Source organism: Pseudorasbora parva, chromosome 6 (assembly GCF_024679245.1).
Source record: "Pseudorasbora parva isolate DD20220531a chromosome 6, ASM2467924v1, whole genome shotgun sequence".
NCBI classification, from domain to species: Eukaryota; Metazoa; Chordata; class Actinopteri; order Cypriniformes; family Gobionidae; genus Pseudorasbora; species Pseudorasbora parva.
The window spans coordinates 13,171,661-13,197,847 of NC_090177.1; the positions used below are offsets into that span (position 1 = coordinate 13,171,661).

The window sequence follows — 26,187 nt, forward strand, 5'->3', positions numbered from 1 at the left end:
GGGCTGCTGGGCACATGCTGACGTCGACCGCTCCGAGCGACTCTCGATATATATTCATGACATAAAGCTCATTCAGTCCAGTCCCTGCGCAGTTGTATGCATACAAGATAATTCAGTTAATATGCATGAGACAGTCACTTCTGTCAGGCTCGTCTTCCATCATTATTGTAGAGATATGGTGGGGAAGTTTTGGAAGCAGCGTGCGGAAAAGTCACGGAGGAAAGCTAGGCGTTGTGCTGATACGAAGTAACGTAAGGGCGCCGAGCGAGCTGTAACCGGCGCCGTCTGTGGAAGCCTTTGCTACAAAGGCTCGGTAAAGTAAGATTCACCTGAGGAATCGCACGCCGAACCTGCAAGCGTTGACTATCTATGTCAGGAGTGCAAAATAACCAATCTGTAGGCTAATGAACAAAAGCCACGTCCTCTCCGTTTTATTTGTGGTCACTGCCATGCACTAAACCGCATGTGTTCGGGCTCTTAGTGAAACAGTGTGCTGCATATTTGGACAGATATAGATTTAGCTGCCGAGTGTTAGACAGCGCGGATCGTCACGGCAACCCAGCGCGCGTCGCTCTGTGCTTCAGATGCGCGGTTGAGACTTGCCTCAAACACCTTCGCTTTTACCCTGATCTAGAATTACACATCTCTATCTCATCGCATGTTGGGTGGTTCACGTTCTCTTATCACGTCGGCGCGTTGTTCATCTTGCCAAACAGCGTGCATATTTGGACAAATATAGTTTTATCACGTTTGCAAAATATTTCGTCATGCAGAATAACATTTATTTTCATTTCTCACTGAATTATGCTGGGTTGAATATGAAGAGCTGAATGATTTGCGATCTCTGCTGCACGCCACATAGCTCTCTCATTCGCTGTACTCATCCCTCATTTAATCTCACTGTGGTAGCCTACAGTGTCTCAGTACCGCTGTAACTGCTGCTATTGGGATTGCTAATCTTAATGCACCTAATGACACTCCCCTATTTATGCAAACCATCCCCTCTTTCCACACAATACCATCCCACCTTTTCACAGTCGACCACTCCCCTTTTAACAAGCCTTTTCAAATCGAAGGTGTGAAAAAACACCGCTGCAGCAGGGGGGTTTCATGACCCTTTAAGAGCGTGCATATCATGAATGCTGGGTCTTGTTTGTTTTCTGACAATCTACTGAACCTACTGGTAACTTGTTTGCCACGTAGCAATAAAAAATATACTAAAAACCTTGATTATTCTGGTTAGTCACATTGTACTGCTATTATTTTGAACAAGACTGTATATATATATATATATATATATATATATATATGTATGTATGTATGTATGTATGCACACACACATATACTGAGTTTAGGTGAAAATAACCCACCCCCTGCACACACACTTTTGTCAAAAGGTGGTACTACTGAGCCCTTCCTCCAAGCCTGTTTGTAAGGTTGTGGCTGAAAACTCTGATATGTGTGTCGAGTTTCAAAACACCCATTATGATTATTAAAGTTTGACACATTGCCATGGCAACAGTATTTAAGATATCAAAAATCCTGAATCTGTAATCAAGAAAAAAATGTCAATTCAAAAAGTCTCAATGGTCTCACAAATAAGTTTAATTTTCTCTACATATTATAGATAAAAATAAGTGGCTTAATCTTTTATCTAGATATCTATATAATATCTATTTTTTTCTCCTGTTGACTTTGGCATGAATATGACCCAAAGTTCCAAACAGATTAATCTTAATTTATAGTTATTATTCTGTAATGTTACCCTCTAACTCTTTGAACTTAAACTGATTGGATAAACATTTATCATTAAATTATGTATTTAATCGTGAGGACTGTTATTCATAATTTGAAATGTTTATCAGACAGCATATCTATTATCTTTGTGCTGTTTGAGTGTTCATAAAAAGTTGCACTGCATAATGTTTCAAGTTAAATCCACGTTGCTGTCATCTTGGGAAATGCATAAAACCGATTTGTTTAGGACACCACACTGAGCCAAGGTCATTGTAAGGTTTGTAAAAGTTCTGCGTGGTACATCCATAGTCTCAAGCAAACAATTATCAAACTTCACCCCAAATTCAGCCTCTGCGGCTGATAGCACCGCCCGGAGCGGGTCTGTTGGCCGGAAATGGCTCTTGAATCTCTGACCGCATGGATTTCTGATAGCAAGCAGCAGACATAATTCCTCTGTCTCATTTCCCGTCCCCTCTGACATCACATCCGGCCAGGGCTTTGTGTGGACACATGAAGTGTGTTGACGCATCCTATGGCTGCTGTCATCTTGACTGAACCGGTCAGTATCTGTTTTTTTCTCTATGGATGGCAGAACCCTGTATTTGTTGAGTAAGATGGGCTCATCTGGGGGTCTGTCAAAGATTTCAGTCAGTATATCTGTACTTGGTTGACTGCTGCGTCTCAGAATGGCTCGGGATCGAAGACTCTGGTTTAATCTGTCATTTGCCTTGGCAGTTGGAGGTTGGGGTGAAAGAGACAAGGACTGAGAAGGTGGGTTCACACTCGAAGTGTGAGCCATCATGGGTCTGCTGCGCCCCTTAGAAGACTTGGGCCTGGTCACATGCATCCTGCCTCCAGAGGACATTGAGTTAAAATAGACAGACATACAGATGGATAGACACACACACACAAATACATGCAGTGCATCTGGAAAGTTTTCACAACACTTTACTTTATTCTTTTTCTCAAGCTTCTACAAACAATACCCAATAATCAACACACAAGAAAGAAGTTTGTTTGAAATCTTTGTACAAGTATTCACAGTCTTTGTCAGGACACTCAAAATTAAGCTCAGGTGCTCTTGTTTCCACTGATCATCCTTGAGATGTTTCTTCAACTTGATTGGAATCCAGCTGTGGTAAATTCAGTTGATTGGACCTGATTTGGAAAGGCACACACCTGTCTATATAATTATCGTACATGTGAGTCTTCTATCTAGGTAAAAACTACACATGAACGTCCTCCTATTTCAAAATTTCAATGGGATGAGCTCGTAATCACGACTTCAGAAGTGGGAATTATCAAATTTCCGATAGCACGTGAGCAGCATTAGACCAAACATAATGGTCGACTGAGAGCAACCCGGACACATAAATGAATGGTGAGATATTTTGCTAAATAAAATGATCCTGCTAGAAAAATGTATCATCTCAGTGAGCATTTATGTTTTACGCATCCACATTAAGTTGAATTTGCCGTTTACTGATGTTTCGGTGTGGATGAGAAAAAGTGTGGACGGAGAGCATGAATACTTATGTACATGTGTTGTTGTTGTTTTTTTGTTTTTTTTTTCCTCTGGGTTTTTTATTTTTAATAAATGTGCAGTGCAAAGATTTCAAACAAACTTCTTTCATGTTGTAATTATGGGGTATTGTGTGTAGAATTGAGAAAAAATATATAAATTTAATCAATTTTGGAATATAAGTTAGCTGTAACATAAAATGTGGAAAAGGTGAAACACTGTAAATAGCCTACTTTCCGGATGCACTTTGTGTACATGTTTGTTTGTTTGTTTGTTTGTTTTTTGTGAAAGATTTGCAAAGATTTAATAATGGGGTATTGTTTGTAGAATTAAGGAAAATAAAGAATTTAATCCATTTTGGAATAAGGCTGTAACAAAATGTGGACAAAAAAAGTGAAGTGCTGTGAATACTTTCCAGATGCACTGTAGACAGACAGACAGATAGAGTTAGCTAGCAAGACAGAGACAGAGCGACTGATTGACAGACAGATAGATAGAGACTTTATTACAGGCTCTAGGCCCAACAACAAGATACAACATAAAGGAAAAAAGAAGGGGGGAAAACAAGGCATAGATAGATACAAAAACATATAACTTGCAGACATACTTTGATTCATGAGAGCCTTAACAGGCACCCATAAGTTTCCACAAATATTATTGATATCTGACAAAGCTGCAACTAGATAGATAGACTAGCGATTGCATTGCAAATAACTTGTATAAAATATAGGGTAACGTTTATAGGTTCAAATTCATCAAATATTCAACAAATAATCGTTCTACTGTAAAATCTTAGATGTGTCGTACCTTTATTCTGTTATTTTGCTTCTTTCAATCGTTGTTAAAAAGATCGAGTGAGGAGGCATTTTCACCTCAGTCTCTAGTGTTGCCGACGCGCTGGCGTCTCCGTGACAACGCTCCTGAAGCGGAAGTGCTGTATGAGCGTTTTTGTCACTTATCTCATATAATGTTATATAGATAACATTGTCATTTCAATTTTTTGAAAACGTATTACTGAAGCAGCTTTTTGACAGTATTCACTGAAAAGAAGTAAAAGATACTGCATAACATCCAACTAACTATTGTTACTTTTATTGATATTTCCAGTTGTACAGTGTAGGCCTGTATTCTGTAAACATTTATTTCGTAATCGCAATCAGATGCATTCATTCCCTTTGGTGGTTGTTGTTATCCTTCTCCTTCTACAAAATGTTGTTCACTTTTCTCTGAAATATATATTTCTTTATTTTTCCCTGGCAGTAACCATGCTTTTGAACTTATTAAATGTCGTAACAGTTAGAAGTCTTTCTTGCTTTAGATTTATATCATACTGTAAAACACTTTTAATAAGAAATATCTTAGGATTATGTTCTTATCTTTCTCACTGATTGGGGCCAGGGCCATCCTTTGTTTACCTGTTTGTTTTTCACCTTCCCTTTTAATGTTTATATATCCTGGTATATATATTTTTTTAATTATTATAGGCTTACCTATTATATTTATTTATTTGTTTTAGGGTTGTTGGGTTTTTTTTATTGGGTTGTTGGAAAAACTGCTTTATTCATATGGGTGCAAATTTTACTATAGCAACAATTGTTTTTAAAAAGCGTAATTCTAAGAAACAATATTTGGATTCCTCTAAATGTGAGATATTATAGAATAACCATGACAACAGCACATATTTTATTATTTATTGCATTGCATATTATACCTTTACATTCACAACAAAATTCCCCTTAAGTTTCAGATGTAAGACGCAAATTCAACATGAATTCAAGTGAAATAAAATTACCACTAAGATAATTAACATTCAAGAAAAAAGGGAATGGCCTATATAATCAAATACACATCACTTTATATATCATAAACATCTTATACCTTTAAATAAACATCATGACTTTATATTGTTCCCTAAGCTCAAATATATTAAATACACCCAGCATTAAATGCCCACTCTGCCAACAATATTGTGTAGTTCAAAGTAAAATGAGCAGATCCCTGCATTAAATGTGCATATTGCATGTCCCTTCGGCAAACCAAATAAATGAATACTTTAAAACGGAAAGACAGCCTATGTTTGTAGTGAATGAGTATGTGCCACAAGAACTGAATTAAATCTATGCTTCTATGGTAACTCCAGGAGGTTGTTCTTTGCATACAAGTCTTCTGTGATCTGGTACACTTCAGAGATGAGGGGCAGAGACTCTCCTAACAGCGCAACCACCTGTGTGTGATCGCCAGCATTCATCACATCAAAGAACGTGTCGCGCCCTGGCAGGGCACAGAAGGCCACGCCGACAGCTTTCCGGATGAGCCAGGGGTGGTGCTGAGATAGTGACTCGTTATAGGCATCAGAACACATGACGGAGGTCTTGCTGTCCACTGCGCTGGTTCGCAGTCTCTCGAGGAAGAGCTCCAGCCAGCGCAGAGCACGGTGCAGCCTCAGAAGAGTCCGGCAGCCGGATTCTGGGTGGCTGCCTCTTTTGGTGAGGTCCACCAGCTCATTTTCAAGCTCATACTTCACCATGGATTGGATGGTGACATAATGGGATCCATTTTCTCCTAAAAGGAAGTTCTCCATTATCTGGATTTTGCATATTACATCCTTGGAGATGAAGGAAAACACGCTCCCTAAACTGTTCATGAAGCTGATAAGGAAAAAGAGCAGGCAATCCATATTTAGACAGTATTTATACGTTTTCTAGTTTCTGTTTACATAATATATGTGTGTGTGCTGTTTATAATTATTATGTATATTAAAATGCATGATTTTATATATTTTTTTATTCATGGGTATACTGTGCATTTTATTTTATATATATATATATATATATATATATATATATATATATATATATATATATATATACACAAAATAATTATACCCAGTACACACATATTATGTAAACTGTTTTTTTATGCGATTAATCACAATTAATCGATTTGACAAATTCTTTCATAACTTTTCCAGACATCTGTAATTATTATTACAATAGCCTATATCTGAGCATTAGACACTTTTAAATGGAAAAATTACTCTTTCTCTTTCATAAATTAAGGTTGGTTTCTGTGAATTATACAGGTCTTGAAATTATAATAAAAATTAAATATAAAATAAATAAAAAAATCCTTAATATTTCAAGAATTGTGGCAAACCTTTTCAAAGTAACCATAATGTAAAGCATGAATAAAACATGTACCCACCTGACCAGCTCTTTCCATCCTTCTATATAATGTTTAATGTAAACCTCCTTATTCTCACTTAGGCTCGATCTGAATGTTTCTAAAACCCTCTGAAGACTGAATGTGTCTGCCATGTTTGTTATTTCTTATTCAACTACGAAATAATCCAAAGAAAAAATGTGGACGAATCCTTTTAACAAAATCTACAAGGGAATAATATATATAAATTAGCAGAAACGAAGTATCTTATGTGTTCTTCTTTGGGATCATATCATTAAGAATGCTTTGCTTTCCCTTTGACCCTCTCTTCGTGGATTTCCTGCATTCTTTAAGAAACGTAGGCAAACATTAAACCAATCAAATCACCTGTTTTTACATTACATGACAAAATGTCCACATGATTGGGCGTTAGGTCTTGACACCGCAGTTGTTTGGAGAATTTAACCAATGGGGTTGGAGATGACGAGGTTGGACGTCAAATCTTGCTATAGCTGTATATACGTAGATACCACATTCGACCGCTCTAGCTATAGACACGTAGGCGCGCCATGTTGGAACGGTCAGCGTGGACCATTGCTGACCAACTATTAACTTGTTAATGTCACCTTTATCACCTTTGTCTTGCTGTTAATTTCGCAATATCATCTGCTGAGGTCTTTATATATATTCATACATGCGTCTAACTAAGGTTGGAGACGGGTCTCAAATGTTCCCGGACCGTTCCAATATGGCGGACGGCTTGGGCACAGAGAGAGAGAGAGAGAGAGAGAGAGAGAGAGAGAGAGAGAGAGAGAGAGAGAGAGAGAGAGAGAGAGAGAGAGAGAGAGAGAGAGAGAGAGAGAGAGAGAGAGAGAGAGAGAGAGAGAGAGAGAGAGAGAGAGAGAGAGAGAGAGAGAGAGAGAGAGAGAGAATTAGAGTAATAATTCTTACTAGCTTTTTTTCTATGATGCACAAAGTAGTCATTCCATGAGGGTACGATTGAGTGCCCATATTTATTTTACGGTCTATGGCTCAGAAAGTCGAATTCAAATCTCTGGAGGTTGTTTGTCTTATTGAAGACATTTATATTATACACTGAGCACTATAATCTTTTAATATGTAAACTCCACATATGTTTTTCCTGATAATGGAATATAAATAAACCTCTGAAATCTGAATGAAAATTAAAAATAATTTCCATAAATCACAAACGACCATGATTGGTCCAACCTCACACCGCTGTGAAAGGTAACGGTTACCATGTGAACCATGTACCATGAAACGGTACCATGTCTTTGCTGCGTTTTAGTGGCGGTCTAGTCAATAATTTATACCTGAATAATAACATTGAAGTGCATTAATAGCCATTATAAAATATAAAATATAAAGTGAAGCGTTAAAATAAGAGAATTATAATTCAGAATAATAAGCCACGCCCACACCATGACGGTTCTCATTTGGTGTTATGGCTGCGGCGTGAAGTTGTTTAGCTTCGGTGCTAACTTGTTTTTGATTGATCTACTAGGCTATTTGAACATATCCACACTTATAAAATCTCCACAGCTAATTTCCATCCCTGGACAGTGTGCAAGTGGACAGACATGCACCCACCAAGTGTTCATGTCCCGCTAATCTACAGTTAAGAGTCTCCTGTTAACAGAAAACATTAATTTATGATCTTTTGTGAAAGCTGTCAGGATGCCTGAAATCAAAGTCACGCCTTTAGGTAAGACGTTTGCTTAATTTACTAGGTAACACATATGAAACGCATGTATAAACAAGCCAGAAGCCACTGCCAACATGTTGCTTAACAAATCCTATAATATAGGCAAACATTATTATATATTAATCAGCGAGTTATTGTGTTCAAGTGTTTATGTTAATAAGCTTATTGTACATTAAAATAATACATTTTAAATATGTATATTAGACTCCGTTGATATTCTATCTATAATATAATTTTGCATGCATGTGTACTCTGAGAACCTGTGAACCTGTGTAATACTGTGAGAACTTTTATGAATGTAGTATTATTTTATGTCATTACATTAGAGCATAAGAAACAAATGGAAAGAAAAATATTGAAAGTATAAATTTTATTAATATGTTAAGCTATGTTCATTGTCTGCTGTACTTGAAATGACAATAAGACATGAAATTACATGTTTAGGCAAAAACAATGGAATTTTTTTGTCTGTTCCTGGGTCCCTGTGTTCACTTTTCATATTATAATAATAACTATATATTAAAATAACTTTTTGCCCCCATTTTTAATTAGCTGAACTCAAAGATCTAAGACTTTCTCCATATACACAAAAGATTTATATCTCTCAAAATTAGGCCAGTTGGATGTACTACCTAATTCTCTGAAACGCCTCTTGAGACTTATAGTAGGTTTATGGAAGTGAAATGAACATTCAGTTCATGGGCAACAGCTCTGGTGGACATTCCTGCAGTCAGCATGCCAATTACACTCCCTCAAAACTTGTAACATCTGTGGCATTGTGCTGTGTGATACAACTGGACATTTTAGGCCCCATCCACACGAAGCCAGAGCTTTCCAAATCCGATTCCGAAAACGCCGGATCCGTGTGGACGAAATGCTGATACGGTACAAAATGTATACGTATACAACTAAGCGCGTCTCCGTGTGGACAGGGCCTTAAAGTGGTCTTTTATTGTGGCCAGCCTAATGCACACCTGAGCAATAATCATCCTGTCTAATCAGCATCTCTGTATGATGAGTCTGTGAAGTGGATGGATTATCTCAGCAAAGGAGAAGTGCTCACTAACACAGATTTTGACAGAATTGTACAATATTTGAGTGAAATAGTCCTTTTGTGTACATAGAAAAAGTCTTAGATCTTTGAGTTCAAGCGAAAACTCCAAAGTGTTGCTTTTATATTTTTGTTCTGTGTATATTTGATTATATATTTGAGTATATTATAAATGAATGTGTGTGCTGCGTCTGTTGTCTCACAGGTGCAGGTCAGGATGTCGGCCGCAGCTGTATTCTGGTCTCCATCGGAGGCAAAAACATTATGCTTGACTGCGGGATGCACATGGGCTACAACGATGATGTGCGTTACAACAGTTCTTGCTCCGTTCACATTTGTGTATTTTGAGTATAACTTTCTGCATTTCATTTCAGAGACGTTTCCCAGATTTTAGTTACATTACCCAAAACGGTCGCCTTACTGAGTTTTTGGACTGTGTCATTATAAGGTTTGTCTATACTTGATTTGTATTATGTGACTTTTGTGTGAGTTTTCCTGCTCTCCATTGTGATTTATTCCTCCTTTATGTTCCCATCAGTCATTTCCATCTGGATCACTGCGGTGCTCTTCCCTACATGAGTGAGATGGTGGGTTACGACGGACCCATCTACATGACCCACCCCACCAAAGCCATCTGTCCCATCCTGCTGGAGGACTTCAGAAAGATCACCGTCGACAAAAAGGGAGAGACCAACTTCTTCACTTCACAGATGATTAAAGACTGTATGAAGAAAGTTGTGCCGCTCAACCTCCACCAAACTGTTCAGGTAGAGTATTTTTAGTAATTTAATATGTATTTTTATTGTAAATTTTCCCCATCGAAATCTGTTTAAATAAAATGTTATTTAAAGGTACAATATGTAAAAAATTTGGATTCAAATATCCAAAAACCATAGAACAATGTTATACATTTGAGTTACATTATCCCAAATGTTTCCACGAATGTTTAAATCCAGAGAAATAAGCAATTTTAACCAGGACACATCATGTCCGTGTGTCGCCTATCAATGACATCATACCTGTGTTACCCTCGATTTCTGGTTTTATCTTGTAGAAACCATGGAAACACTAAAGAAGCTTTAACATATTATGTGTTTTGAGACAGGCGAGCAACTGTTTGAAGACATTCATCGACAGAAAATGATTCATTGTTCTATAGCTCAACACAGTTAGTCTTAATGTTGAAAACTCGTTTTCATGATTTACGGCGAGTGCCATGTTTTACCATGACTAATATCGATCCAGCTCACTGCAGTGTGCAACAAGTGTCTCATAGTAGCCGCCAAGCGAACTCACAGAGTAGCATTATAGCATAACTTTCAACACTCAAATGTATTGAATATGATAAAACAGCACTATGTTACTACACACGAGCGGGACAAGCGGAAGCGCGGAAACTGGGGCATAATAAAAGCTGTGTGCGAAATCAAGGTGTTATCAAGCTATGCATTTGTTTTGAATAAGCAACCTCTAAAAATGACATTGTGTTTTAAGTGTTTTGTTTTTTTTGCCGCATCAAGGTAGATGAAGAGCTTGAGATCAAAGCGTACTATGCAGGTCATGTGTTGGGAGCCGCCATGTTTCAAATCAAAGTGGGCTTGGAGTCTGTTGTCTACACAGTGAGTGTCACATTACCTATTACATACTCCCAATTTCATGATGTTCCAAATATTGTCTTGATTTGCAAATTATATCTAAATCAATTTGTATAGGGGGATTACAACATGACACCAGACAGACATTTAGGGTGAGTAAAATATATTTTTTTATCACAATTTTTGTTTTGTTTTTCAAATTTGTCACGTTTAAAAGGATAGTTCACCCAAAATGTAAAACATGGTCATCACTCACCCTCATTTCCAAACCTGTAGAACTTTCTGTCATCTTCGAAACACAAATGAAGATCTTTTTTGATGATATCTGAGCGATTTCTGTCCCTCCATTGACAGCTATGCATTTGATTCTTCAAAAACATTATAAAGAGATTGTAAAACTAATCCATATGACTTAAACGGTTTAATCCGAATTTCCAGAAGAGACACGATTTGCTTTGTATGATGAACAATTTCAGATTAATTAATTCATTTAGGCTTTTATTCACATATAAAAAACATTGATCAGCAAACATAAACAGAAGCATGACCAAACCTGCTTTACCCTAGAGAAACACAAACTGAAGCTCAACTCAAACGTTTTGCATAACACAAGAATGAACCTCATTGGTTCTTGAGGAAGCTCAAACGTTTTGTGAAACACGAGATTGAACCTCATTGGTTCTTGAGGAAGCTCAAACGTGCTGTGTAACACGAGAATGAACCTCATTGGTTCTTAAGGAAGCTCAAACGTTTTGCGTAACACGAGAATAAACCTCATTGGTTCTTGAGGAAGCTCAAACGTGCTGTGTAACACGAGAATGAACCTCATTGGTTCTTGAGGAAGCTCAAACGTTTTGCGTAACACAAGAATAAACCTCATTGGTTCTTGAGGAAGCTCAAACGTGCTACGTAACACGAGAATGAACCTCATTGGTTCTTGAGGAAGCTCAAACGTTTTGCGTAACACGAGAATAAACCTCATTGGTTCTTGAGGAAGCTCAAACGTGCTGCGAAACACGAGATTGAACCTCACTGGTTCTCGAGGAAGCTCAAACGTTTTGTGTAACACGAGAATGAACCTCATTGGTTCTCGCATATCAAGCGAGCATGCTTGAGCTGATGCGCAAGTTGATAAATGTATATATATTTGTGAATAAAGGACTTAATTAAATCTGTTCATCATGTAAAGCAAGTCTCTTTGGAAAATTTTGACTTAACCTCTCAATTCATATGGATTAGTTTTCACAATCTCTTTATGAATTGTCAAAGTGGTAGTTGCTTAGCTGTCAATGGAGGGACATCAATCTCTCAGATTTCATTAAAAATATCTTCATTTGTTTTTCAAAGATAAATAAAGTCTTGCAGGTTTGGAATGACATGAGGGTGGGTAAATTAATCAGAGATTTTTAATTTTTGGCTGAACTAACCCATTAAATTCTCTGACTTTAAATACTCAGAGCTGCTTGGATTGACAAATGCCGGCCAGATATTTTAATATCAGAATCCACATATGCCACCACGATCAGAGACTCCAAACGCTGCAGGGAAAGAGATTTCCTGAAAAAGGTTCACGAAACAGTGGAAAGAGGAGGCAAGGTAGACAAGATTCATCCAATCAGATTTTAGTCAGTTTAATCATACGCTTTCAGGCGTGTGTGTTTATGTTCTGTCCATTTTGGTGTCTCTATGTTTTAGGTCTTGATTCCGGTGTTTGCTCTGGGAAGAGCACAGGAACTCTGTATTTTGTTGGAAACATTCTGGTGAGCTTGTGCAATTACAGCTGCTCGCCTTTTATTGTTTTATCTTTTTGAACATGTTTAAGGCATGATATGTTCCATAAGGATGCTAGGATGCAAACGTATATTGGCACAGAACGGTGTCTAATCGATGGTTGTTCACTTTATCAGGGAGAGAATGAACCTGAAAGCACCCATTTACTTCTCTACCGGGCTGACGGAGAAAGCCAATCACTACTACAAACTCTTCATCACCTGGACCAATCAGAAGATCCGCAAGACCTTTGTACAAAGGAACATGTTTGAGTTCAAGCACATCAAAGCCTTTGATCGAACCTATGCTGATAACCCTGGACCAATGGTAAGGCTGCTACAAAAGATATATGTAATAGTTATACTCTGCAAGTCTATCATGCAGTATATTAAATATGAAAATTGTATTAAATAAAGAAAAATATTATTTAAAGATAAATCTTATATCTTTAAATTATATTTAACTTTATTTAATACGATAAATATGTACCTTTTTTGGTATAACTGTAGAATATTTAAAAAGATTTTCCACATCTATCACAGAATAAATCAGTGAACAAATCTGAGCTCAAGTCTTTTAGGTGATCAGAATCAAAAGATTTGATTTGATTCTCAAGAACTGCCTCAGAATGGAAGAGCTGGTACTTTTTGGGAAGGCATTACGTTTATAGCCATTATAAGAGGCCATCTGTTTTTTATGGCATTCAAAAAGAATTGATGGATTGCTGTGAAATGAGTCAAATGAGTGTATGATATTATCGGAAAAGCAGCCAGAGACTTTGATATCTGCTCCATCAGGTTGTGTTCGCCACCCCTGGAATGTTGCATGCTGGGCAGTCTTTACAGATATTCAAGAAATGGGCCGGGAATGAAAAGAACATGGTAAGAAACCTTAGAAAACAGCAGAAGATTTTACTGCCAAACACTTACTTCAGCACACTCAATGCCCGTTGAATAAGCTTTTGGTTCATCGAAAGAGAAAATATATAAGTTTCATGTATTTGTTTCTCAGGTCATCATGCCAGGATACTGTGTGCAAGGCACTGTGGGACACAAGATCCTAAACGGACAGAAGAAACTAGAGATAGAGGGAAGAGCAACGGTAATTACTGGCTGCAAACACCTTCACTAGATGGCATCAGAGAACTCTATAGTAACTATAGTCTCTGGTTTATATTGTGAACCATTTCCCATAATTGGAGGGGGAGGGGGCAATTTTTACCTTATTTGACCAAACCAGAAGTTTATTCTTAGGTCAAACCTCTATATTTCACTTCTGAATATCCGTTCGGTCAAAACAATACCCAAATCACTCGAGTGCTCGTGGTTTATTTTAGAGTAAAGGGACGAAAAAGAAAGTATGTCAACAAATGTTTATTAATTAACAGCCCAATGTTTGCAACGATTACATCTCTTATATTGCAAAAACATTAAAATAACAGTAAATGTAAATTGACATGCAATATTAAATCCTTAACAATAATATCAGACATACTCTCTTTTGTCGCAGTCATGGCTTGTTGTTTTGGTCAAAACTGCACACTCGAGTACTCGATGCTAAGTAGAGGTATTTGAGTACCCGAGTAGTCTATGCAAGCCGTGGTCTTATTTGTGATGTGTGTTTAGTTGGATGTGAAGCTGCAGGTGGAGTACATGTCCTTCAGCGCTCACGCCGACGCTAAAGGCATCATGCAGTTGATCCGGATGGCAGAACCCAGGAACATGCTGCTGGTGCATGGAGAAGCCAAGAAAATGGAGTTCCTCAAAGACAAAATCGAACAGGAGTTCAGTAAGTCTAAAGCTTCTTAAAATTGTACTGGATTGTTTTAAACTATTTCCTGCTCTGTGATTCATTCACGGACAGTCTTAGGGGAACACATTACCAGTTAACACGAGTTACGTAATCCGATGACGTTTTCATGCGACTTGTGAAGTAGCTCATTACTTCTAAACTTACAACAAAATTACTTTTAAAATTACTTTTTCAAAAAAGTAAGATAAGTTACTTTATTTTCCCATTTATGGACTGACACCTCTCCTGTACCCATGTTGGGAGAAATTTGAGCTGTGCACTGTGAACATCAAAGTTACTCAGTCAAACAATATCAATGTTTATTTATAGAGCACATTTAAACACAACCATGGTTGACCAAAGTTTTAAAGACTAAATGTGAGCAGGCATTTACTCATCTCACTTGCATGAAATAGAATGAATACAAATAGTGAAATGCCAACTCACAATATTACAGAAACCTGAAATAATGAAATGTTTAAAAACACAAATATACTTTATGTATTTAATCTCACTTTATTAACCAATGTCTTTTCTGTTGTCCTTCGGTAAACGGTACTACTAATAAGAAAAAAATTCTATTAGTTAAAGTTCACATTTGTGTTTTGTTTTTTAAAGCTACACTATGTAACTTTTCCGTCCGCTAGAGGTCAACCTATTCAAAACAAAGGCATAGCTTGATGACACCAAGTTTGAGCTCAGAATCTTGGGACATGTGGTCCTCACCTCACAGCCGGTGGAAAAGAATCGGGATAGGTAGAAATGTTCATCGATACGATTATTAACGTTACTGTAGTATGAAGCAGAGCAGAGCCGAGTGTTGTGGAGCTGAGCAAGGCCGCTGGAGCGAACAACGGAACGCAAACACACGGCTCGCGATCATCAGGACTTTTATTATGACACGGGACACAGTCGCCGGTACCATTTCTGCTGTTGCAGTCATGAGTATGAGCTAACGCAGCTCTATTTATCATATCAGATACATTTAAGTATGTTTAAAATGATGTTATGACGTTACTCTGTGTGTTCGCTCAGCGGCTGCTGTGACACTTGTTCACACTGCTAAGAGTAAAGCAATTTTGCCGAATAAAACCGGTAACACAGATATGACTCAATTGACAGGTGAGTCCCTCTCACAATTTACAAATAATTAGAAACATTTGGGATATTGTTAGAACTCAACTGAACAAAATATAAAACACTGGCCTGGTGGTTTTTGGATATTTTACTGCAAAAATCCTACATAGTGCACCTTTAAGAGTGTTGAACTTTCTTCTTATGCGTCATATTCTTCTGTGGTCATGAATGGCAGCACAGCCGAAAGGTTTGACTTGCGCATTGCGAAGAGTTGCACACTCTACTGTACATGTGTGAATGCATTTCCTTCATCCTGAGGCTTATTCATTTAACTTATGGTGAGAAAGGGCCTTTACATTTGCCAGCAATTTTACTTTCGTTTTTCGTTATTAAAAAACAAGCAATCAAGTTCAGCAGAGGTGAGAAAAAGTAACATAAAAGTAATTTACAATACTTTACATAAAAAGTAACTAAGTAACGCAGTTTTAGGGAGTAATGCAATATTGTAGCATACGATTACTTTAATAGTTTACTTTTCAGTTCCGGTATTTGTTAAATATTCTTTTCTGAGATAAACAGATTTTGTTTTACCCAATGCAGGTGTTAGTTGCTATATGCCGGCCAATGGAGAGACGACGACCATAGTGACAAACCCCAGCGTCCCCGTGGACATCTCGCTTAACCTGCTGAAGAGAGAGATGGCTCTCGGAGGTGATCATTGACACTGACTGCTTTACTTGACCTGTTTACAGACAAGCCATCGTGACGTGTGGTTAAGAGCTATATATATATATATATATATATATATATATATATATATATATATACACACACATCACATATATAACTTTCTTGCAGGTCCATTGCCTGATGCTAAAAGACCTCGAACCATGCACGGGACATTAATAATGAAGGACAATGTAAGTCAATATGCCTCTTTAGGTTGGTCTTTATCATTTATTTGACTGATGTGAGGTTTTGGATGTCATTAATTCCATGTTCTCTGAATATATATGTGTGTTTGTAGAGTCTGCGGCTGGTTTCTCCAGAGCAGGCCCTCAAAGAGCTGGGCCTCAGTGAACATCAGCTGCGCTTCACCTGCCGCGTGCAGCTCCACGACCCCCACAGCGACACCGATACACTCGGCCGCATCTACACACACCTCAAGAGGTCAGCAAACCATACCACACACACACTTTCCTTTTGCTAGATGAATGCAGCTAATCAGGCCCCCCTCAACCATATGCAACAGGGTGATTAAAAAAATTGTAAATTTAAATAAAGCTTCAATGTTACATTAGATTTGAAATTAAATTTGAAATAAGTCTAAAATTACTAACTGGAAATAATCAAAAACTACAAGTTAACTAAATTCAAAAGTTAAAACAAAAATAAATGTAAATTAAACCTAATCAAGGGGTAAGATTAAGATTAAGGATTAAACCTAATCTTAGGGTAATAAGGGCTCCTCAAGCCATAGACTCTTTTAAGAAAGAACTAAAAACCTTTCTTTTTAAACAAGCATTTTTTACTTTTTGCTAACTTTTTTTCTTTTCTTTTTTTTTTTTCTTTCCAGTTTTTAATTTTGTTTTATTTGTTTTATGTGTAGCACTTTGGGATTGTTTTTAACTATGAAAAGGGCTTTACAAATAAAATGTATTATTATTATTAATCAGTAATATAAAAAATCATTACAAAAGCACATAACAAAATTACTAAAAACTAAACTAAACTTTCATTTTAGTAAGTAAACTGAAAATGTAAAAATAAAAGATAATTCAAAGTATTCAATAATAGTAACCTATAATAATGTATAAATAATACTAAAATAACACTGGTGTGTAAATCCTGTAATGAAGTATTTCCTAACTTTCAGATCAATTCAATCTTGAAGGTCATGTTTTTCCAAGTTCACAGATGGTGTGGGATGTTACACTTTAGTAGTGGCTAGGTGAGATATCTTAAGCAGTTTTTAATTCAGAGGACCTCACTGAGTCATTTGTTATGTGGTTTAAAAAAGAAAAGAAAAAGAGAGAATGCCAGGCTCTAGCTAAATTGGTCGCAAATGCAACAGAGCAATACGGAAATGGTTTCAATCATCTGTGGTTTCCTCAGATTTCAGGTTGACAGAATAAAACGAAAAAGAGACTCAGCATGAGCTGACATGTTTGATTAATGAACAAATGACTCTTACGAACCAATTCTTTTTAATGAGTTAATGAGAACAAACTTGTAGTTTGAGTCAGATTCACCCTGTCAACGAACCGTTCCATGCCGTTACTGAGCTCTCAACTTGACTCCCTCGCTGAAGATATTTTTTCAGTTATACCCAATTGTAGGTGGAAAAATGGATAGATAGACTTATATTGATGAAATGTACATGTTTACTAAAGTGTTTTGTTGTAATAAATGTAGGAATAATTCAAAAATGAAATTCTAATGTTTCTTAAAGCTACACTGTGTAACTTTTTTAGTTTATTCTTAGCTAAAAACACTTAGTTATTTCTAAAATATATGTGCTCATTAATGTATATTTACTTCTTTTAAGTTATAAAGTATTCTCGTAAGTTTATAATATGCCATTGAAAATACATACGGGTGAGGGGTTTGAATGCTGGTCGCCATGTTGCCCCTCCATCTTGAAAGTACATTAGCCAAAGAGGGACATACCCGTAAATTCAAGCTTCGCCTTTCACGTACCTCTAGCTCTCCCTCACACCTCCGTCACATCAGCTGATCTCTGCTCACGGAGAAAATTAGATAGTCTACAATGTAAACTTTACCTTATTCATTTTGCATAACCTACATGTTAACTGACAAATTAAATAACTGCTAATTATAAATAGTTTTCTAACGAGGTCGAACTGGAAGCCATGTTAATCTTGGACTAAATCGGCCACCGTAGGAGTTAAAACCAAAACGGAATTGAGAGGAACAGAAACTAATATTCACTGGATGGTCATATACCTTTTCACCGCTAGATGGGGGAAAATATCAAAAAGTGTAGTTTTAAAAGCTAAACAAGCCATTAACTCAATAAAATATTCAGTGACTATATCATTTGACTGATTAAGCCAGAAACAATTACAAAAGAAATCCTGCTGATAACAGGATCAGTGGCATGGAGAGTAAGACGAGGGGATCATTTCAATCAATATAATCATATACACTGAATATATTGTTATTATAGCACTGTTTTTTAATATACTACTATGTTTGTAGTCTTTATCACATACAGGTGAGTCATTTCACCCAAACACTTGCCCTCAGTAAACAAAACTAGCCACAGTGCAAATGTCGGCCCATGTGTGAAAACACTGTATGAGGTTTGTTCTTTCCTAAAGGTTTCATTCGAAGTCAAGTCCTTTTTGTTTATTTTTATGATCTCTTTCAGTGCATTAAAAAGTTACAGCATCCAGCACGTCCCAGACGGCACTGTCATCGTGGAGTCCATCGTTATTAAAGTGACTTCCTCGGCCGAGGAGCCCAACCTCAAAGTCATTCTGCTTTCTTGGAGCTATCAGGTGAACAAACATGTTGAACTAATCTCCGCTTTGTAATTTAATAGGAGTTATGTTGTCTTCAACATTAACCACTGTTTTTTAAAGCTGAGGAATAATATAATTAAGTCTTACATATTTCCGTGTTTGTGGAAAACATCACTTGTTTTCTCTGCGCGTGGTCAGACAGTTGTTCTAGTGGAATTTACAGAATCTCGCAACCCACAAGGGAACATTTTTGCCCTTATGTTTCCAAACAAACATGGGTTGCACACAGGGTCGGGTATCGCCAGCTAGCTCACCACACAAACATATCACAATAGAGGGTATGCACGTTATTTCACCCTCGGCCGGATTGACTGCGCTTACGCCCACTGAGTGGCAAAAAGTCTGAGGCAGCATTGGTTTTCAGCGTGAATGCCGTGAAAAACACAAAACGCATCTAAAACGGGGGAAACCTGAGGTGTATTTTACAAACTGCCGAAAGAAAGGGAAAGTGAAGTCGATGCATATATTCTATAAATGTCGGCATACATTATACCGCAATGCATCACAACTGGATTGCGATTGAAATGGCTACAAATGCTTGACAGAAAGTTAATTTGCAGTGTCACTTTCTCCGATATTGCGTCTAATAGAAACACCTCTAACCTCAAGAAATGATTAGTGCTTATTTAGAAAAAAAATGCATTAATTTTATTTTATTCTGCATTAAATTGATCAAAAGTTGCATTAAATACTTTGTTAAATCAATGTTAAAACAGATTTCTACAAATTCAAATAAATGCTGCTCTTTTAAACTTTCTATTCATCAAAGAATCCTGGAACAAGTGTGAAATTGGGTGTCTTCACACACATAAGAGTATACACTTCATACACACATAAAAGTAATGATGCCAAAAATTCAGCTTTGATCACAGGAATAAATTACATTCTATGTTAATCGATTTGAAAGCACTAATACTAATAAAACACACACACACAAGTATATTTAGACAGTTTTATGTTGGGCGCGATTAATCAACTTGAAAGCACTAATAGTAATATACCAATGAATAACTTAATAATAGGTTTTGAAATCTACCCTTTTGACCTGTTTATCATAGTGTTTTAAAACTATCTTTGTCTTCCTCAGGATGAAGAATTGGGCAGTTTCTTGTCTACGCTGTTGAAGAAAGGTCTTCCTTCCTGACTGCTGATACTGATTTAATGTTTATCTTTGGTTGAAAAAAACAAAACAAAACAATAAAGTTTTTTTTAAAAGTAAAAGTCATAAGGCTGTCATTTTTGGAAAACATATTTATTTCTTAGTTTTAGATTGTAAAAGTTCAACATTAACAATTAATTTGAAACAAAACAGTATTTTCATTTGAGGACGACACATGTGGGCTTTTCCAGTGGTGATACTGATATCTACATCTACTGATATAAATGAGACATGCAGATATTTAGAGACGAAATATTATAAAACACCAAATCTGCATAAACTACTGACTCAACTGGGGATCAGACTAGATGGCAAGATCCTTTCAAAATAGTGAAATATTGGCCAATTAATCAGTCTGTCAATAAATTTGCTGTTATGTCATAAAGAATAGTCATTCTTGTTTGTTTTTGGACCGTATCAGTACAAAACCTGACTCGCTTACATCGTCACATTGGAGTCATCTTGTCTTGCCTCTCTTGTACAATCTTACATTGTAGATGGCACATAAAGTCCCCAGGTAGTCAATAATTTTATCCCTTAACTCATCTTTAATCACCCAAATTACACATTTATAAGCTTTTTTTTCCTGTAAAAAAAATTATGTGTGCCATAAAAATGCTTGAATGTAACTACACCTTTGCTTCATATAATATACGCAGATTCAAAATTATCTCCGCCTCCGCTCACTCACACCAGCTCAGAAATATAGTTGGCCAACTGAGGTAAATGCTGCTTAACATCACGGTGATTAATAGGATTATAATTTTGCTCGACTATGTTTTTAAACAGCTAATGATGTGTTGCTAATGTTAACAAACCATGTTCCCGTTTGCCATCTCACCCTTCAGTATCAGTCAGAAACGTACTTTAAACAACTTGTTGAGAAAGCCATAAAGTTCATCATAACATCGCAATATACATAATTCACTCGCTATATCAATAATTCTATCTGATTTTTCATAATAGAAAAATATTCCGGGATCACCTAGTTTCTCTTGAGATTCGCCCACTGCTTCAGAGTTGAAGGGTTAGTTTATCCAAATAGGAAAATGATTTCATTAATTACTCCCCCTCATGTCGTTGGACACCTGTAAGACCTTCGTTCATCTTCAACACAAATGAAGATATTTTTGTTGAAAGCTGACGGCTGAGAGGCTTCAGAAAGGCCTCCATTGGCATTCAGTACATTCACACTCACAAGACCCATAAAGGCACTAAAGACATCGATACAAAGTCCATCTCACCACAGTGGCTGAACAATAATTTTACAATGCGACGAGAATAGTTATTGTGCACAAAAAAATCTAATTAATGACTTTATCCGCAAAGTTATTGTCTTCCGTGTAGGTCTCGGACGTGAACTCACATGGAACTCATGCGATAGCGGAGCTCCTCCTCTTCCGGGTCATGAATCTGAACGGCGGAGCTGCGTCATATTCTCGCGCATGCGTCGAGTTCACGTCAATAACTTGGCGGATAAAGTCCATACTTTGATTTTTGTGAGCACAATAACTATTCTCGTCACATTGTAACATTATTGTACAGCCACTGTAGTGAGATGGACTTTGTAACGACGTCTTTAGTGCCTTTATGGGTCTTGTGAGTGGGTCAGTGGGAATGTACTGAATGTCAATGGAGGCCTTTCTGAAGCCTTTCTCAGCCATCAGCTTTCAACAAAAATATCTTCATTTGTGTCTTGAAGATGAACGAAGGTCTTACGGGTGTCCAACGACATAAGGGTGAGTAATTAATGAAATAATTTTCATTTTTGGGTGAACTAATCCTTTAATGATATTCTAAAGCCCGCCGGTACGTTGACGTGATTGGTTACAATAAATACTCGACTTATGAATTTGTACATGGTTTGTCTTCAAGCTTATTAAACACACCACATAAACATACAAACCACATTAAAAACTTGATTTCCACCACAGGGGGACTTTAAAAACAAATAGTTCAGTCAGAACGAAGCCCTCAGAAGCTCAAAAACCCTTGGAAATGGAATAAACACCATTCTTCTTCTTCAGCCTCAGTCTTTTGATCCTCCACTTGTAGTGGCCGGTGGCAAAGTAGTACAATATTGGGTCCAGGAGGCTGTTTAGACTGACCAAAGCCATGGTCACCCTCCGGAGGACGTAAATCCAGTCATCATGCTCGATCTGTCTCAAGCGTGACAGGAGATACACTAAATGCACGACATGATAAGGCAGGAAACACAGAACTGTGATGGCCAGGATGGCGTAGATGACCCGCCGTGCCCCGCGGGCGGTGGAGTTGTTGATCCGGGTGATGCGACGGGCCACGATGGGGTAACACACCAGGATAACCACAGAAGGCAGAAGGGATCCAAAAATGAGACTACATATGCTGTAGGGTGCAAGGTCGCTCCACTCTTCTGAAGTGAAGCGCTCAAAGCACATGTTCCCTTTAGAAGATAGCGGGCATGTTAGCATGAAGGCCAACATGACCGCCCCAGAGACCAACCACACGGCGGTGCTCACCAGTGCGGGTAGACTCGTGTTGCGGTGCTTCAGGTAGGTGTGAGGGTGGACGGTGGCGATGTAGCGGTCCACACAGATGCAGGTCATGAAGGTGATGCTGATGTAGATGTTGGCGAAGAACACCGTGCCGGTGATGACACACATGGTGTCGCCAAATATCCAGTTGCTGTCATTCAGATGGTAGTGAATGCGAAACGGCAAGGAGAACAAGAAAAGTGTGTCAGCCACTGCCAGGTTAATGATGTATATGTTTGAAGGAGATTTCTGCTTAATTTTAACGATGAAGTAGTACAAAGCTCCGAGATTTCCTATCAGTCCAAAAAACAGGACCAGGCCGTACACAGGTGGGAAGAGGTAGCGCTGTAAAGGCAAAAACTTTGCAAAGTGGACTGAGGTGGTGTTGTTTATCATGATGTCGTGTTCCTTGAGTTAATAAGGTTGTTGGATTTTAGAGATTAGCTCTCATCAACTCTCAATATAACTTACTAGATTTTAAATAAATTAATCATTGTTCATTGTTTTGGTTACTAGTCTGATATTTGGTTCCCCATCAGGATAGAGGTAAAAGTCTGTGAGGTTCTGCTGTGAAAAAAGAAATTGAAACAGTAAGTTAGTGACATTGATCTTTTGACTCTTCCATTGAAGATGGAAACATCTAAAAGAACATGGTCATCTTGTGCCAGTTGCACAAACGTAGCTGCTATGTTAAAGTCTGCCTTCAGTACCAGTCAGTATCTTAAGAAATGCTCAAAAAACAAGAAATACCCTCCTATTATTAAGTTTGGAAGAGCCACAACTCTGATTGTGTTTGGCTGAAAGTAAAGTCATATGTACACATATGATGGCTTGAGGAGGGTCAGTAAATTATGGGATAATTTTCATTTTTGGGTGACTAACTAGCAGTTAACCAAGGGGCATGAGTTTTACTTTTCCCATTCAGATGACACTATCTACCTTTTTATGCTACAGACTTTAAAAAGTAAGGACCATTCTTGAAGAAAAAAATTAGACGACTAACATTTAAGACTAGTCTAAGAAGTTTATGCAACCAGCCCCAGGATTACTCGATTTCTGTTTTAATGCGACTCTCATTAAAGAAATATTCTGGGTTCAATCGACAGCATTTGTTGCATTAGGTTGATTACTACAAAAAATAATACGTTCGAATTGTGGCTATTCTTGAAGGGAAAAATGGCATAAATTGCAGTCACAATGAGATATCGTAAATGAGGCCTATTTTAAAATATCAAAGACAAAATATGAAGCTTATAATTGTATAAAAACACTTACTAGTTCTCGTTATTTTACGGTCGTTTTAGACGTTATGTTGTGATCTCAACAAAGTCATAACATCTGATAACTTATAGGTAGGGCTACACCAGCTGGGTTAGTAAAACTATGTTAACATACGTGATTACATTTTGTGGTTTTGATTTACAGTAAGTGATACACTTTTAAGGTTAACGTGTTGAGGTAATCAACATGCTACAAGATCTGTTGATTGAGATTAACTTGCACTAAACAACGAATATTCCTTTAAAATAGGACTTTAAAAGAAAATCCATGTTCATTTTTCAATTCGACTTGTCACTCAATTTTATGCTAATTTATATATAAAACACCGTTTTAAATTAGACAGAGATGCAAATAAACACCACACAAAAATAATCTTTTGACATACTTACAAGACTTGAAGGATTGTCCTTGAAGATTTGAATTATAGAGAAAATCACAATGTTTTCATATGAAGTCGCGTGAGAGCTGTTGCTCTGTCGCTGCGCTGGTGGAAACTTTATTCTAAAAGCTGTGGTTTGACGCAGTGATGTGAAAAGACAGAACAGGAAATCCAAAAAGTGCAGCCTCCCCCGGTGTTTTGAGGGTAACGGGGGACAAGCATACGTTTTACTATGTGGAAATTATGTATTTATTGTTCCACCTAGCATAGTGTAGCTGAGTGTCTAGATATTTTGAGGTAGCTGTGTTGATAAATGAGTCTCCTTTGAAATTAAAAGGTGGTCAAACCGAGGTAATGTACACAGATGAGCATAAAAACATGAACATGAATTTTAAACAAAAATACAAAATACCTCAGTTAAAATGTATCAAAATAAATTACTAAACCAACTATTTGAATACACATTTTTGTGTAGGCTATATTTGACAGTTTAGCTGCAGGGATGCTAACTGTCAGTGTGCAAAGCAAATAGTGAATATGAGCTTTCTCTTTCACTGCATTTTTTAATGCTAGAGATTTCGTAGCTACAGCTGCAGCTCACGTGAATGAAAGTTGTATCTGAAATAGACTACTGCTATCCCTAAATGTACAGTGAGTGAGTGCTTCTCATGACCAGAATTATTTTTTGTTCCTCTTGTGTAGAATCAGTTTTGTTAATCTAAATTGGTCCATTTCAGTTTTAAATCTCCTATTTGGCACTTGGACACAAGATGGCGCATAAACCGTTATCATTTTATAGGCCTATTCTTAATGATAATAATTATATTTAATATTTTTTTCCAATGCAAGCATTTCTATTACATTTGCATCTGAACAAATCATTTTAACATGATTTTTCAGCAAAGTTTTCATCACGGTGATCATTTAGAGGCCTTAGAAATTTTTCTAACATAATATGATACAGCAGGTTTTATGGGTTATTAACATACAAATTGTAAATTTAGTGCCAATGTACAAACTCATCCCGAGGACAATAAATCTAGTTTAGGATCCTGTAAATACCATCTGACTGAATGAAACTGAATTGGCTGCAACTCTAAAGCTGCAACTCTGAATATGCAACTCTAAAGTTTGAATCAGAGAGGACAAGAATGAGATTTGTGTTTTGGTTTAAGGGTGGCATTGTGTCCGATGGCCTTTATGTAGTGATAGATGCATTCACTGACTACAAGCCCATCACATTCCACACTTCCTGTAAGGATACCCTTGGCATTCATTTCGGAAAATGACTCTGAAATGCAGCTTTGCATTGTGGAATATATGAAACACAGAACTATGTTGGTTTGCATTTCCGCATTTGATTACAGGATGTAAATTAAGAAACTATGTTGACCATTAAAGTAACATGGTTTGAAATGATCTCCAATATTTCCAGGGGTGGTAAGTAATCAAGTAAAAATACTTTGATACTTTACTTAAGTATTTTTTTCGGGGATCTGTACTTTACTTGAGTATATTTTAGTTGCATCTACTTTTACTCTTACTCCACTACAATATTAAAGGCAAAGTTTACTTTTTACTCCAATACATTTCCCCAAGCCCGCTCCAAGTATTAAGTATTTATTACACTTGATTTCCAAACCGGTCTGGTCGGTCATGGATGATCCAGTCGGGTATAGACTTGGAAAAGCTGACAAGTCAGGTTTGCCACACTAACGTTAGCTCAGTGTTTCCCCACCTTTTTTTTTTTGCGGCACACAATTTACTATGAAAACATCAGTAACATTTTACAATACAGGTGCACTATTATAATTCATGCCTAACTAATGCACAGATAATCATGAGTTAATGTATTACTAATGAAGAACTAAAC

At 37.2% G+C, this 26,187-nt stretch overlaps 4 protein-coding genes across 5 annotated transcripts; 1 reads left to right on the forward strand and 3 right to left on the reverse strand.

Annotated features, from left to right (window-relative positions):
• Nucleotides 1-1,653: 1,653 nt before the first annotated feature.
• Nucleotides 1,654-4,163, reverse strand: ubxn10 (UBX domain protein 10). 2 transcript variants are annotated; one of them, XM_067447186.1, is made up of 2 exons: nt 4,067-4,163; nt 1,654-2,589 (listed from the first exon to the last, which is right to left on the reverse strand). In XM_067447186.1, exon 2 carries the CDS (start codon nt 2,582-2,584, stop codon nt 1,928-1,930), a length of 657 nt encoding a protein of 218 aa, XP_067303287.1. In that variant the 5' UTR covers nt 2,585-2,589; nt 4,067-4,163; the 3' UTR covers nt 1,654-1,927. The 2 variants fall into 2 exon arrangements, with proteins under 2 accessions (XP_067303287.1, XP_067303285.1); XM_067447184.1 differs by having other exon boundaries at nt 1,654-2,585; nt 4,067-4,156.
• Nucleotides 4,164-4,936: 773 nt separating this feature from the next.
• Nucleotides 4,937-6,772, reverse strand: cptp (ceramide-1-phosphate transfer protein). The gene is made up of 2 exons (XM_067447187.1): nt 6,464-6,772; nt 4,937-5,907 (listed from the first exon to the last, which is right to left on the reverse strand). The coding sequence occupies exons 1-2, from the start codon at nt 6,574-6,576 to the stop codon at nt 5,385-5,387; spliced, it is 636 nt and encodes a 211-aa protein (XP_067303288.1). The 5' UTR covers nt 6,577-6,772; the 3' UTR covers nt 4,937-5,384.
• A 1,098-nt stretch (nt 6,773-7,870) lies between these two features.
• ints11 (integrator complex subunit 11) lies at nt 7,871-20,217 on the forward strand. Its single transcript, XM_067445674.1, has 17 exons — nt 7,871-8,147; nt 9,404-9,501; nt 9,573-9,646; nt 9,737-9,965; nt 10,719-10,817; nt 10,911-10,945; nt 12,251-12,389; nt 12,489-12,553; nt 12,701-12,890; nt 13,361-13,444; nt 13,575-13,664; nt 14,189-14,351; nt 16,032-16,142; nt 16,290-16,351; nt 16,459-16,601; nt 18,826-18,955; nt 20,067-20,217. Exons 1-17 carry the CDS (start codon nt 8,120-8,122, stop codon nt 20,121-20,123), a joined length of 1,797 nt encoding a protein of 598 aa, XP_067301775.1. The 5' UTR covers nt 7,871-8,119; the 3' UTR covers nt 20,124-20,217.
• Nucleotides 20,218-21,848: 1,631 nt separating this feature from the next.
• Nucleotides 21,849-24,417, reverse strand: LOC137079234 (P2Y purinoceptor 1). The gene is made up of 2 exons (XM_067447188.1): nt 24,325-24,417; nt 21,849-23,221 (listed from the first exon to the last, which is right to left on the reverse strand). The coding sequence occupies exon 2, from the start codon at nt 23,048-23,050 to the stop codon at nt 22,121-22,123; it is 930 nt and encodes a 309-aa protein (XP_067303289.1). The 5' UTR covers nt 23,051-23,221; nt 24,325-24,417; the 3' UTR covers nt 21,849-22,120.
• Between the last annotated feature and the right edge of the window lie 1,770 nt (nt 24,418-26,187).